The 16,210-nt window shown below is 35.5% G+C and overlaps 1 protein-coding gene across 24 annotated transcripts in view; it reads left to right on the top strand.

Moving 5' to 3' along the window:
* Positions 1–53: 53 nt before the first annotated feature.
* Positions 54–16,210, top strand: part of nrxn3b (neurexin 3b) — a 231,778-nt gene continuing 215,621 nt past the window's right edge. For 18 of the 24 annotated variants that reach the window (XR_006247236.1, XR_006247238.1, XR_006247237.1 and 15 more), the window contains exons 1-5: positions 54–212; positions 3,172–4,242; positions 10,795–10,812; positions 12,513–12,542; positions 14,706–14,717. Coding sequence is in view for 19 of the 24 variants with exons in the window: in XM_043219668.1 (XP_043075603.1) it covers positions 3,546–4,242; positions 10,795–10,812; positions 12,513–12,542; positions 14,706–14,717 (757 nt within the window). In the remaining 5 variants the exon portion in view is untranslated. The remainder of the gene's footprint in view (positions 213–3,171; positions 4,243–10,794; positions 10,813–12,512; positions 12,543–14,705; positions 14,718–16,210) is intronic. The other 6 variants (XR_006247239.1, XM_043219675.1, XM_043219674.1 and 3 more) reach the window with 1 other exon arrangement.

The raw sequence follows: 16,210 nt of genomic DNA, 5'->3' as shown, positions 1-16,210 counted from the left end.
GCGAAGCTCGCGAGCTCAGGACAGGCTCCAGCGCCTCAGTCGAGCGGAGGAGAGCGAGCTCTGGATGCGCGGATTATCCCGCTACACTGGATTTGACCTCAGCATCATTCCATCCGCGCTTCATCACTCGCGATGTGGATTTAACGTGTTTTAGACAATTTGTAGAATAAACCGGAATCTCCGTCGGTGGAATATAATCTTCATCATATGAGGTAAATCAGAACTACTTATTTGAGCTTTAGAGAGTTTCACAAATGCGTTTAGTCATTAACTTACATTAGCAACTCACGTTATATTAGAATATTCCTGATGTTTAATAATAGATTTTTTTAACACAGCTTTCGTGCGTTTGCTCTGGGATAGCTACGTTCTTCTAAAGCATACGCTTGTGACATACTATTTTAATACTTGTACTATTTGAGGATGAAAGAGACAGAAACATTCTTAATTATTGTATTTTATTATTCATGTTATTCCTATATCCTAAACGTTTCTGAAATATTTAATGAATGTTTGAGATGTACTGTCATTGCCAGAGAGGAGACTGAAGGATGCATGCAGCAGTGTGAACATAATCACCCCCACCTCCCCCCACAACTCTCTATCTCTCTCTCTCTCTCTCTCTCTCTCTCTGCTTTAATAGTACAAAACTTTCATGATGGCCATTAATTAGTATGAGACTTTGGCTTAAGCCCTTTAATATTTAGGAATATATAAAATAGCCTACATTAGAAAATTATTGGAAAAATTGTGCTGACATTTCTTGCATTTCTCCCATACGTTAAGGTTAGTAGCTATTGCTTCCATGTTACTTTTGGTGGTTTTTATACCAACATTTGACCTGAAAAAACAAAACAAAATAAATTATATATATATATATATATATATATATATATATATATATATATATATATATATATATATATATATATATATATATATATATATAGGTAGGTTTGTGGTGTCATGAAATAAAAAACTGGAAATGTTATTTACAATTTGAAGGTACAATTTTCTCATACCTACACACCTCAAATAGTTGCTGTAATTTAAAAAAAAAAAAAAAAAAAAAAAAATAAAATAGATATGTATCAGTATGTTGAGCTGCTCTCTTGGAGACTAGAATGGAGACCAGGGCCTCTAAAACTGTAAAAAATAATTAAACTTTATTCTATAAATAAATGCTGTCATGCTTTGCAGAAGAAATAAGGTCAGTTTTTAAAAGACATAAGGATAAGTATATGATGACAGAATATTTTTTTTGAGTAAACTATTCATTTAATTGGTAATCCCATTTGAAACACAGTGTGTGATGAATCATTTCTATTCCACAACGCCCAAGTTGCTGCACATTATTGTTACACTGCTGGTTACTAAGGCTTGTTCATTTTTTTTGGTTTTTGTGAATGCATGTCAGGAGGTATTGGATTACTTGATGTCAAATTGCCTTTTCAATAAGAGAAAATTCTGATATTGAGAATTTGAGAGACATTTGCAGGAGAAATCCAGCTGAGATTGACATGACATTGAAGAAAGTGCATATGGAGACATAATCAGCATATATATTTGTTGTTTCCTGTACCCAGCATCTTGGCCTTGCTCACGGAGAATAAAACATGCTGGAAATGATTGTAAATCATTCAAGGCAGATGGAAGACTTTTCCTCTGATAGTTATGTGTAAGCTTTTCATGCTCTTTTGCCTTTTGGGAACCAAATGCAACATTTATTCCGTTTGAGTGAATTTTCTATGGATTACAGAGCATATGGCAGAACACATATTTCAGAGTCTAATTCCTCATCTCTAATCTTAGTTCTTCATTTTTTTTTGCTCATTAAATGGGATATATTATGCTCATGCCCAAAAGAGCACTGTCCAAGAATCCTTTCCAAATGTCTTTTGAACAATCCTCGTAGACTACTGCCTCTGGAGAGTTCTGATCGGATCTATATCATTTGTAACCCAATAGTCTGTATTATGTTTGTAATAAATCCTCTGTGTGATTGCTGCCAGACCAATGGCCAGTTGTCATGTACCGCGTGTGAGGATCAGGTTTCAGGCCAGCCCGTTCCTAGTAAAGCAGACTGAACAGGAAGTCCTTCTGAAAACCAATTCTCCATGATGCCTTGCCTATTAGTGTGGCATGCATTGTAAATGTCTTCACTGTGGCCGCTGCGTTCTGCTCAGCTCACCCTTTTCACCTTTCTTCTCAAATCTTGTGGCACGCTCGTTGTCTATTGAAATATAGACAAGACCCACTATCGCTCAAGAGACGGTCCACACATCGGCTCCACATATCAGTTGCCTTAATTCAATAGCTGGCTGCCAGGGAGAGATTAACTATTCAGGGCAGGTAGTTAAAGGGGCTATTGTGTTGCACCTCTGTGGAACAGCTACGATTGGGGAGGCTTTTGTCTCTGGGGGCTCCATGCCAAAGCAACAGCCAGGGCAGGGAGGGATGGAATTCAACACACACGTACAGTATCTCTCCGTCAGACATCTGTCAACTGACCGCGTGTGTTGTAAATACTTAAGTGTCGTAAATAGCAAATATTTGACCGTGACTACTGTGACTATTTTGTGTTTGCCAAAATGCAAATGCAGCTTTAGTTTGGAGAAAAAGACTTTACTGTTGTGGCCTATCCAAGACAGAAAGACATACATTTATTATTATTATTGTTTTTTAAATGGTGAATTGAATTGAAAATTAATCATATTCTCTTATGATTTTTAATAATAATACTAATAATATAAAATTATGCTGAAAATGACTGGGTAAATACATTTATTTATTTGCTAAATAAATTCTTTTTTTCAAATATCATGTTTTTTATTATGTTTTTACTGCTTTATTGTATATGTTAGCTGTATTTTTCAGTTGTTTTTGAACGTAATCGAAATAATCCAACTGCAGTTTGATTGATAATAACTGAAATGCACAATAAAAAAACATGATTTTTGAAAATTATTATCAAATAATTATTATTAGTTATCTGTTTTTGCAGATAAGCTCTTCATATATTACATCAAACACTGACAAATACATTTGTGACATTTTTTCAAACGTGTCATCCTCTGAAGATCCCAAGACACAGCTTGAAAACATTTGAGTTTAAGTAATGTATAATGAACCCAATGAAAAGTATGTCATTTTTTTTCTTTATCTTCACAGATCAGTCAAAAGAAGGACCAATGTGGCCATTAACATGTGGCGATATAATAGAATCAGAAACAATATGGAGCATCTCTGTTTTAGTCCAGAAAGTCGACTCAAGGGAACATCATCAGTAACGCCTATCTAGATAGCAGAAGCTGACCGGTTGTTCACTTCTAATCTAAAAGTAATTTGGTCTGTTTGGAATTCATCCTGGTACCCCTAACAGGATTCAGGATAGCATGTGTCAAGAACCTCAATGGCCTCACCTATATGTTTATCATCTAAAGGATTTGATGTTTCCTCAATGATCTTCACATCATTTACCAGAAAGCGTAACTGAGGAATTTTAGTTTGTTCAGTACACTCTTGTAGCATAACCACTGGTTACCATGCCTCTCATTTGCCGGCCCCATTGTGTACTATTACTGCTCAGCACCTTCCTGAGTCTCGGCTTGGGCCTGGAGTTCACAGGCTCAAAGGGTCAGTGGGCACGCTATCTACGCTGGGATGCCAGCACCAGAAGTGACCTCACCTTTCAATTCAAAACAGCTATATCTGATGCTCTGGTTCTCTACTTTGATGATGGAGGATATTGTGACTTCCTGCTCTTGAGCATTGAGGAAGGCAAGCTGAAGTTACGTTTTAGTGTGGACTGTGCAGAAACCACTATAACCTCCGACAAGATGGTAAACGACAGTCGTTGGCACTTTGCCACCATCAGCAGGCACAACTTGCGAACCGTGTTGGCACTGGACGGAGAGTCAAAGGTGGATGAGGTGAGACCGCAAAGGCAGTTCATGAAGATTGTCAGTGACCTGTATCTTGGAGGAGTGCCTCAAGACATTCGGACATCTGCCCTAACACTTCCAGCGGCTAAGGAGATGCCACCGTTCAAGGGGATTATTACAGACCTGGGTTACGGGAATCAGGTTCCAACACGCTTGGGGAGCCAAAAGGTCCGCTTAGAGATGGAAGGCTTGTGCACGGAAAACCCCTGTGAAAATGGAGGCAGTTGCAGCATGGCTGACGGTGAAGCTTACTGTGACTGCTCCAAAACAGGATATGTAGGTCGTTACTGCAATGAAGGTAAGAATGTTAGCCTTTGATTTTGAAAACATTACATAAATAAATTATGTAATTTATTTTAGTAATCTATAAAAAAAAAAACTAAAAAAACAGATTCATTCTTATTGGTATTTAGGCAAGACATAATAAATGAATAATCTTAACATGAGATCAAAACCTTTTTTACTAGTTGAATGTCAAGTTTGACTGAAAACATAAAACTGGTTGCATTACAAAAGTAAAATGGGTCTTGAATGCTGTGTCATATTGACTCCTGTTTTAAATACTGTTTAATGTCATTCATTCTACCTCATACACCTCCAAATACATGTATATGAGGTTAAATTACACTTCAGAGTACATTTTATTCATTTGTGCAATTATCACATTGGACTAGGAAACATGATTCAATGATTCAATCATACTACTGACTGTACACAAGCATAAACTTTTTCAATTAATGGTAATATGCACTGACCCTAGAACATATTTAGACACTTTTGCCATACTCAAGAATGTATATACTCTTTGCATGAATAAACCACATGTTATTTATTTTACATTAAGATAGCATAATGTACAGATACATACATACATTTTCAATAAAAACAAACAAATAAATAAATACAAAATTTACTAATGCAATTTCATACACACATTTTTATGGCCATTAATGCAATTTAATGTGTCAACCTAGAAAACATTTAATAATAATGATGTGTTGATTATCAGTAATTACTTTACTCATTGTACCACTCAAAGAATAATGACAGTTTATGTCAGCAATGTTTGCCTTGAAATGTTACAGGTATTGTTTTCCCTTCAAACCTTTTGCAGGGGCACCCATCTTTGTTTTTTTTTCTTTAGTTTTTTTTAATATATATATAGTCATTGTTATAGGTTAAATTATACTTTTTTTCATCAAATATCCAGATCCTGCACGTTACAGACAATTGAAGGTACACTGCAATTTCAAGAGTTGAACCTTTTGAACTGAAAATTTTATTTCTATTATTTAGAACAGAACATTTCTTGATTCTAAACGGTCAAGTTTCTTTTTTCAACTGTATTTCAGTGTTAAGACCTATTTGGGATTACTCTAACTGTAGACTCACCAGCAGGTATTAGAATAAGTCTCAAAACTGATTATACTTTCTGAATGCATACTGAATTGCCAAGAGACTTTGGTGCTGTGGTTATGAGAGATTACTCTTTCGTTTTGTGCCCTGTGTATAGTCTATAATTCCACAAGCATCTCAATTTATTCAGAGCATGAATATAAAGGCATCCAGTCAGGCAGGGAATCAGTGGACCCAAACCCAAATGCCTGACTCTTTGCATTTCGTGATCAAACCCAAGCCCGATCACACCAGCCCTGTGCCTCAGTGCTCCTTTATAAAGATTAAGAGATAGTCTGTAGTGACAGGAGATCAGGCTGTATGATCAGATCACCTTTGGATCAGTAGGGCTGCTCAGGGCTAGAGGGCTGGTGAAGGATGTTTCTGTGTCTCTAGCCTTCTGGCAAACAGTAGGCCTAAAAAGTGCCCTTAATGAGGAGCCAGTCAGCGGCTGCTCAAGGGAAAACTGATGTGATAAATGCGAAGCTAGTGGACCTCTAATCTCAGAGCAGGGGGTTTTGCTCAGCCTGTCCTGCGCTTTGACCGCAGGCATGGCTGTCAGGGCCATCACGGCCTGTCTTGGCTTCATCAGGCCCCAGTCGTGTCCACAGATTAACGGACGTGTCTGATAACGGATTGCACCACTGAGCTGTGGGAGCGTTTTGTAATTAGGGGCGGAACGAAAGAAAAATGGCTAATTCGCTGGGGGCGATGGGGGTAAATGATGGGCTTAAACTTAGACTGACATGCTCTCAGCACCTCACAGCGTGGCTGCGTTTACTCATTTACAGGGAATTCACTTGGAATGAATAGTGCCCAATCATAGCATATATTTGTGCATGCTAACTAAAGAAATTATGCAAATCTGCTAAATGTACAAATATGACCTAAAAGCTGTTCTGAATTCAGTGTGTATCCTGCATCTGTGCAATTCCTTATTTTGGTTAGGTTGTGGAGGAATTAGCAGACTATCGTAATATGAAATGTTGACTACATTCGGAAAAGTGCGTAATAGAAATATGTTTTCCAACATTCAGTCAAAAAGAACTAAAATAGCAGTAATTCTAAGTGAAGAAGAGTTTTCTTGCAGATTTTTGTGAAGAAGGCGCAATTTATAATGGGCCTTATTAACAAAGAAAGGTGTTTCTTCTACTTCAGACACTTGTCCTGGGGGCTCATTTATGTTAAAAGTTAAATTTTATTTAAACTTAAACAAGATCAAAAAGCCCTCACCATTCAGGTTTGCTACTTTAAAAATGTATTTCATTTGCCAGTGCCAGACCTTTAGTTGTCCAATATGAAAACTGACTATAGAAATAAAATAAAAATAGAAAAATAGATATAAAAATTCATTTTTCACTTGATAAAGCATACTACATCACAGATTGCATGTTTTGAGACATAGTGAAAGTAACACAGTGGTGGGGTTTTTAAAAATGATGCTAAAAAAAAAAAATGGTCGAAAAATTATGCCCACAGTTGATGAAGTTTGTACTAAATTGGATGTAGATAATCATGATGCAATGTTCAGCACATATAGTGACGAATTAAACTTGCAGAAAACTTGGTCTCAATTAGGGCTGCACGATTAATTACAACAATTTTCTCCTCTCCCTCATTGGCCTTCACTAAGTGATCACTTTCTGCGTTCCATTCAATCTCGCTTACAGCCTCGTCAAGCATCAGCACAAAATAGTAGTTCCTCCTTGAAACCTTAAAATGCTGATAAGGTTCTGTGCCAACTGGAGCAAAAAGCACAGCTTCTATTTAGTTATTTTTATTTATTATTGTTAACTTTCTCTTATGTTCAACAACATAACATAAGACGAGAATAAGTATGAGAATTGTGATCTCAGTTTTCATATAGAAATATCAATGAATTACATTTTAGCAAAAATTGTGTAGTCCTACTCAATCCACTTCCAGTGGTCTGCCTTAACAGTTTACTGGATAATTTTTTGGTGTTTTTGTAATTTAACAGCACCAAATGTACCAACGTAACAAATGTTGTAACTCAGGAATTGTTAAATGTTTGCCCTTGGTAATTTGTCCAACCTGCTATTGTTTTAAGTAGAAACAGACATGGCAACAGGCCTGCAAAGACCCTCAGAGCATGCAGATGGCACAGGAAAGCAGACCGCATACCTCAGTGTGTATGAAAATGCTAGATGGGCCACACCACCCCAGCAGGAGCACAACCATCAGTATTATCATGTGGAAATCTGTCTTAAACTGCAGGCAGATTAAAACAATATGTGTTTAGCTGTAAAACACATGTTCAGTCTGCCCTGACGATGTAGATCAGAGGGTATCATTGGCAAACTGTGCCACAGCATTTAGTTATTGAGATCACAGCGACCAGATAACACACTCTTTACTGTGAATTCCAGCTACAAAACATTAAATCTGTGATGTTTCTGTGCTTGTCGCATTTAGATGCATCCATTAGTTTCCGTCTGTTTAATCTCTGTTAGTTTATTTGCAAATCGCTGCATTTTAAAGAAGGGTAGTCACTCAATGATGCTTTAATTATTAAGAGAGTCAATGAAAAAGAACAATTTTCCTGTGATTAGCTGCACCTTATTTTCTTCACTTACGAGCTACACGTTTTTAACCTAGCCTTTTACAAGATAAAAAGCAATTACTGCTCAACAGCATGCAAAAAAAATGTCAAAACAATCGCTGTGGGCTTAGCTGTGAGGATTAATAAATATACATGGAAATATGACAGTTACTATAATCTTACTACAAAAGTAGGTCAATAAAAAAGGGGGAAAATGACTTGCAACCTGATTCAGGCGCAGTGGGCATTTGTGTCTCTTGACCCAACACGTGCAAATGTTGGGATTTGACTTTTTGGGATGTAAAATAGAGCAAAGGATTAAAGCCGAGCAGCATGTCATCAAGAGGGATATGGTCACGTGAGGGCGATAAACCCTCTTTCTCTCTCTCCCAACGCTTCAAGTAACCAGTCAAAGTGACACTGTCTGGAAATCCGCTTCTGCTCTCTTCTGTGTTTATATTTAACAGTGGAGGCATGGGTATTGTTTTTAGAGGCAGCCATTTTGTTGACAAAGGAGGCAGTATAGTCAGGATCAGCTTATTTAAGAGTCCAGTACATGTTAAACCCTTGACCAGAGAACTGAGGAGGGTTAAACGATTAAGAATAAATATGCTTTTCTTTGGGGTGAAAAAGCCTGGTTTCATATGAGTGTCACACAAACATCTGCAGCAAACGTATATTGCTATATTGCTAACATATAATCCAGATACATAATAGAATAGAGAGGATCATAACTCAGCACAGACCACAAAATGTGTCCCCAGTGTTATAGTCAAGCCATAGTTTAAATGCTCCATGGCAAGACTAGGACCATGAAAATAAAGTCTAGTTTGGACACAAGTACTACAGCACTTGAAAGAAGTCATAGGTTACTTCAGATTTAAAAAGTCCAGCATGAATCATTACAGAGAGTTTATAAAGATCAAGTTGATGTTATAACCTGCTTGATCTTATAAAGAATTACATGGTAAAAAAATATATAACTACATCAAAACTTATTCAGGGATGAATCAATGATGTATTTTTATTTCATGCTGACTTTACAAGTGTATAATTATTTGGTTATTTATCTGCCCATAATAATGACTTAAGGATAGTGTATTTACCTGTTTAGCTGAAATCAAGCTGGTTTCTACAGAAGCATCCTATTGGGTAACAATTTTGAAAGGTGTATATGTTTGCATTAAGTCTATCTAAGGAATCTCTAAGAAAGTTTCTTTAAAGAGAACATTTTTCAGATTTATAATTAAATCTGAACCTGAAAGTTGTCTTCCATACTTGAGATGGGTCAGTTTTTGTGTGATGCTGCTCTAGCTAAAGAGCAAGTACAGGCATGTTATTCACCAGCAAAAAATGCTGGTTGATCAGCATTATCTTTCTGGTAAAGCTGAGTGAGCAAGAAAATCTTTGTGATTAAGTTTGGTGCATGGGGACACCAACACACATAATCCTGAGCACAGCATATTCTGACAAGCAGTGCAGGTCGATTCAACTTTACAATTAAACATAGACATGAAACATCAGACTGTCTCTGTCAATCGAATTTACCAAAAGTGCTGTAAGCTAAGAAACCCAGTGAATCCTAAAAGCCTGACAAGTGTGCCCTAAAAGCCTTTTGTAAATGTAATAAGCCCGGCAGACCAGCTATTATTGAATAAATAAACTGATCATCCTCTGGTTCCAACCCTGAAAGGACGACAGGAAAGAGACACAAAATAAGATGCTAACTCTCAGATGTCTGATTTAGCATGGCCTTCAGAAAATGATAAGCCAGTAAGAAAAGATGCCTGGATTTGACTTTTGAGATGGTAAAGGTTGATTGCTTAGTGTGACAAGCTTCACAAAGGCCGATTATTTAGTATAAACTGCCTTTTGATGTAGCAGGGACAGACATGTTAGTTAAAATTAGTTTATGCTTGTCTGTATGATATTCAACATTTAGCTCAGCTGGTTAACATCAACATAATAGGTTAACACCCACTACCAGGAAAATATTGAATGCAATGCATTTTGCAATTTTGCAATGCATACAAAATAACAATCCAAAGCCTATGTGTTTACAAATTTCATAAATGCATCATGCAATTCTAAAGAAATAAAATCCCATATGTATATAGATGATCATGACCTTAGTCTTAAGTTTCTCGGTCCATCAATTTGCTTTGCTTGAGACATGCCAGGTTCCTGGAGATTAGCCTTGAGATTGAAGTTTTTTCTTTAACTTAAATTGGTTAGTCATATTGAATGCAATAGGGAGATTTTTCAGCTGATTTAAGTAAGCTTGACAAATTGAAAGGCCTGGTTTAAGGGTTTACAGTATGTGCTTATTTGGTTGAACTGTGCCGTTCTCTTGCAATCAGTGTGCATTCATTTAAACAAAAAAAGGGTTATTCAGAAACAAAACCAGCTGTGGATGATTCACTTGGATAGCTAAACACATGAGTCTTCAGTGAGAGTAATTCTCTGTGTCCACGGTGTGTCCAGAAATCCACAAACCTCACAACCTCGTAAATCCACATGGTCCACATCGGACAGCTGGCTTAGTAACCTGCTTGGATTTATGACCTCATCCAGAGTATGTGAGGAACGCTGTGGCATTCTGGACACTACAGCAATATTCTCAAAGTGATGGAGTGATTTGAAGCAATAATGTCAATCTGTTTCTCTCAGAAAATGGAACAGATTTTATAGACTTTTTTCTCCACAGGATGCTTTTAAATAATTTTTTAATAGGCATGCACAGGGACAGTCCTGATCCCTTGCATGACAAACCAGTATGTTTTTTAGCTGAAAATGAAACTTTTGCATGACAGCCCCCATGCAAAGTCAAAAGTGTGTCTAACAGTTGAACTTTCTCTGTCTTCCTTCCCCTTTATGCCATCTTCTCAAAAGCTGTCAACAAAACCCCTGGTAAGTCTTAGGCTGTGAAAACACATCGCATACTGTATAAAATCAAATAAAGTTCAGATACAGAGAATTAAAATAATGTTCTATGCACTTAATAGTCACTTTCACACATAAAGCCATATAATAGTATAAAACAAGACTCCAAATCACAGTCCAAATGAACTTATGATTAATTCAAATGTGTCAATCTAAGTTTTCTTCATTTTAATGTTATTATTTGAATTATATTTAACATTTGAACATTGTTTTTACTATGCTGATCAGTTTACCCTGAATTAAAACTTTTATTTTTTTAGCTTAGAAATCTCCTGATCATAGATGGCCTTAGTTCTTGTTGTCAGGCTGTATTTTAGCACACTACCCAGGTGCTGGCAGTGAATGTAATCCTTGTTTGTAGTGCAATGCTCCCACACCTCATTAAGTTGAGCTCATTCCATTTTTACAAGGCTTTGTGTTGTAGAGGTGATGACGTGCAGCACAAGTTACATCTTGCACTCTAGAAATCCTTTAGATGTCTTAAAGAAATCTCTCAATCAGATTTGTAAAAAGGAAAATCTTAATACAACTTTTAATAATCATTAATACCCATACCTTTACTAAAATAAATGGGAGAGCATCATTTATTTTCAGCTGAATGCACAAGGAATTTTAGTTCCTAAATTAGGATGCACATGACATTTTCAACTCCCATGATATGACAGAAGTAAATGCCATAGAGTAATTGCCTTAACTACTTCAGAAATGTGTGATTGAAAAAGTCAGAAAACTCTCAAAGGTAGGAAAATATTACAATATTAGTATACATTTTTGGCTAAGGCTGTATATGTGAAAGTGACATTATAAGAGTATTATAATTATGTGCTATCATTAGGGCTGTCAATCTTAGAAATAAATCATTTCTTTACATTACATACTGATTATATAAATTAATTATATCAATTAATTATATTATATTAACTAATCAAATAACAATAAAAACACAACAAATAAGAAATGAAAAAAAAGTTTTTAATATAATTTCATTCAGCATGGATGTGTAAAGTATTTTAAATAAGCATTTTAATTTAATTAAATAATTCACAAAAAACTAAATAAATAACAAAAAAGTACATCTATTTTCCTTTACATCAGTAATATTAAGACATAATGCACCAAATCAGTATATTAGGATGATCTGTGAATGATCTGTGATGAAATGTAATGAGAAGACTGGAGTAATGATTCTGAAAATTAAGCTTCACCATTACATTTAAATTACATTTCAAGATATATTAAAATATTAAACAATACATCAGTTATAATTATATTTACAGAAATTCTGTCTGGTCCTCTAATCTGGTTTTGAGTTTGATATAAAGGTGATAACAGAGCTCCTCCAACTATATCACTATGTAATTTATTATAAAGCCACCAAATAAAACCTATTTAAAAACATGCTGTTGCAAAATTTAAATTAAATCATAAAATAATTGACAGCCCTAATTAATGTTAAAGCATTTGTCTTGGAATTAGAGAGACAGAAATGTTGTCAATCTCTTTTCTGTATGAGAAGCTTTTTTTATTGCAGAAAGCTTCAGTTTTAGTGTGATAGCCATGGTGTTGTCTGTCAGCAAACCATGATTGATCACAATACCTGAAAAGTATTGGTATTGGTGTTCTCAAGTGTTCTCTCTTTCTCTATCACTCTCGTTTTCTTTCCCAAGGGTTCGCGCATATGGTGAAATCTCCGCAAGGTATGCTCAGTCTCACATTTTCCAATGTTTTTACATTGTTGTTGCATCTGCTCTTGCACGTGTTCACAATTCCCTGCATTACATCTTGCTTTACGATTGGCTCTGCCCTCGTGACACTGCATGATTATTGTCCTTCTGTTGAATTGTGTAATTTCTTTCTATGATACTGCGATGAGCTGTCAGGTTAGGAGTGGATTTTTTTTCTCAAGGTTGACTTTCTTCTTGATGTCAAAGCGAGTTATATTCTCTCTCATTTGTTAGGCTGCTGCAGTGCCAACTGACCTGCTATGTATGATCACAGATCTGCCCTATATATTCCTTAGATATCATTCATAGACTTGCAGAATTACTATGCAGCTTTAAATAAATATATATATATATATATATATAGTTAAACAAAACATCTCTTCTCTAAATGAGCGATGCTGAAAGAAAGCAAAATGGCATGTGAATAGCATTATTCCTTAAACAAGTTCTGCTTTTTGTGTGTGCTGTATGAATGATCTTCCATACTGTTTTTTTTTATTTTTTTTATTTAAACCTTTCTTAGATTTGGACAATTTTATTTGTGCACTGAATTCTGTAAATATTGTCAACATATGGAAGACAGACCTTTAAAAAACTATTTTAAACATATAATTTTATATACATTCTCTTATTAAAATGGATGTAAAAATGTTTTGCTAGTTAAGAAACAAAGTTCAACGTCAATTCAGTTCAGTTTAGTTCAATAACATTGTGAAATTTTGTTCTGTGTTGAAATAGGCTCAGTATAATAGTACACTTAATATTATATTGAACTCAGTATAATATAATAGTGTTAGTGTAGTAAAACTAATATTACTGAATATTAAATTCCAACTAAGCAGTAGTAGAGATGAAAATGATTAACAAGGTTGCAAATAACAGGTTAACAAATTAAACCTTTTGGAACCAAATGTTGGTTTATAATTATTAATAAACCTATTACAAAAATATTAGTTTAATCTTTTTTCTTAAAATAGCTCTGGTGAAAATGAGAAATCTGGCAAAAGAGAAAGCCACTTGAAGAATCAAATCTCATTGCAAGTACTATAGCTTCTCCACGAACAGAAGTATATAGAATATACTAATATATAGAAGATGCACAGAATCATCCATGCAAACACAAAACAACATCATGGCAACATACGAGACTAATATAATACAATAAACATGAATTTAAACAGCAGAGCATGTAACACAAAGCCCAAATGTACATAACTGATAACAAAACTATTAAACTATATAAAAAAAACATAATTAAATTCTTTCAAATACTTTCGGTTTACAGTTTTTAACTGTAAATTATATATTTTCTCTGTTTGCTTCTAAAAACTGTACAGTTAACAGACTTTTACTTTTAAAAAATAACATTGAATGTTTTACATAGAATATTTTTTTTATAGTGTACCTTTCATATGGCTGAAAGGGTCCAAATGTTGTTACTTGATGTCTGTTATGATTTTAAGTAATGGCCAATGGAAAATAGTACAGTGACAGGGTTTCGTGCAAAATGTAGGACAATATTTTATGTTTTTTATAATTAAATGAATTCTTCTGTAATGGATAGACTGCCTCAATATATATTATTTGTTGTTTAAAATGACCTACCTAACTTACTTTTGAAATAATAAACAAACAAACAAACAAACAAAATGCAGCCTATTTGCTGCAAATCACACCTACTAATTTAGGTCACTTGGCATCAGAAATGTACAATTTTTTTTGGGTGCTTGCCTACAATGGGTTGTCAGTGGAAATGGACAGCGATGCAGATGTGAATCTATTATACATCCTCAATTCAAAAGCTCATATCCTGACATGAAAGCCTCTAAACAGGACACAGAGCAGGTTAGTCCTTATGGAGAAAGATTCTGCTCAATTTATTAATCAACATCTTCTAGACCAAAAATATGGATTTATTAGAAAAATCAAGTCGGATGCTACAGTGTGCTCATATGCTCAAATGATCCTAAAGTGCATGCAGATTTGTCCTGTGGCATTGAATGTGTGTGTGTGTGTGTGCACAATAACTCTCATCCTACAATTTACTGTCCCTGTGTCTTTCTTTCCCACTTGTCTTTCTTGTTGACATCTCCCTTCCTGTTTGTCTCTGTGGAACCTTCTCAACCCCCTATGTAGGCAGAAATAAAGGTATTGCATGGTTTCCTATTTATCTCAGTATGCCTCATTAGCAGTGTTTTTTTTTTTTTTTTTTTAGGATGTTTTAACATTTCACTTGAAAAAAATTAAAATTAAAAAGCTGATCAAGAAACCAATTTTTGCTGTCAAAATGGACAAATTGTCTAATTCGCAGTGAGATGGAGATGTCTGGAGGGAGTGATTTATTGAAATAATTCTTTCGATTTCTGTGTAATGTTGCAGTGCTCCATGTATCATGTTGCTGAGTGCGTAAATAGGCTGGATTTTGAAGATGTTAGGTATATAATTCAGACAGCGCTTGTGTTTTGGGCTGAGTCAGTGACTCCTGGGACAGCACCGCATATTTATGCTTTAAAACAAGAGACACTGATACAGAACCTTTAAAATGAACTGACCTGTTGGATCTCTTTTCTGTCATCTCTAACTTTTTATTATTTTTTTATTTATCTGTCAAAAGTGAACAATCCAGAGTTGTGTCCTCGTGGGTTATAGAAATGTTCATTGCAATTCACTGTGTACTGTAGTACACAATGTAATTAGAAGCCAACAAAAAAACATCTCAGTAGTACACTGGTCTTTTTTTCCCCCTAAAACTAGCAAATTATTTCAGTTGTGCTTTTAAAAATACTGGAAGTTCTGATGCTCCATATTAACATTGCTAAGATGATGTGCAAAATTATTTAGCTGTTCTAAATTAATAGATTACTGTTAAAAATAAAGCGCATTTAGGTGCAGCTGTGATCTTATTGGCTTGTCAACATCCTGAGATTACTTTGACACTACAAACTGACAGCTTGAAGTTGTTTTGACACCACATTAGGCACATTTCCTGTCCTTTCTATACACTTCCTATCAATACAGACAGTAAAGAGGCCAAAACATTTACGTAAATGAACAAATTATACTGTGCTAGCAACCCCACACATAGCAGATAATGGAAGAGACAGCTAATCGTAACAGTTTTCCTTTATGTACTGGAGGAGGAAAATGAAATCAGCACTTCACCAACCCTCTACTTATGTTTTAGTGAGACAGGAAGACGTTATTAGCTTAGGCTAATGGCTGAGGATCAGTGTGCTGGTGCTGAGCATGATGAAATTACTGGTGGCTGAAGGTCATCCAAACGGCTTCTGCTCAGAGCTAATCTAGAGCCTGCATAAAACTAGACTAGAGTCTGAAGTGACTGGGGCTGGGTGGGTTAGCTGGCTACTGCAGTGTGAGAGATATGCTATGTGACTAGCCGTCTTTGAGGAGTGATTAGAAGAGTCAGGAGAAGTTCAGCTCTAGTTTAGATAATCTCTGCTCGGAGCTTTAGAGTTTCACTCTTCGGCCCCAGTCCTTGGTGCTCATTCTTGCTAATTATCCCCTCAAAGTTTCTGCCTCCGAACAAAGATTCTCTCTTTTTCTAATTTTCTCCCTCTCTTTTCTTCTCTGTGCATTTTGGTGTTCTAGTTTTCTGGGTGGATTTATCCAAAAATCCCCTT

Source organism: Puntigrus tetrazona, chromosome 20 (genome assembly GCF_018831695.1).
Source record: "Puntigrus tetrazona isolate hp1 chromosome 20, ASM1883169v1, whole genome shotgun sequence".
NCBI classification, from domain to species: domain Eukaryota; kingdom Metazoa; phylum Chordata; class Actinopteri; order Cypriniformes; family Cyprinidae; genus Puntigrus; species Puntigrus tetrazona.
The sequence above is the reverse complement of the archived record's forward strand: the minus strand, read 5'-3'. Positions and strand labels throughout refer to the sequence as shown.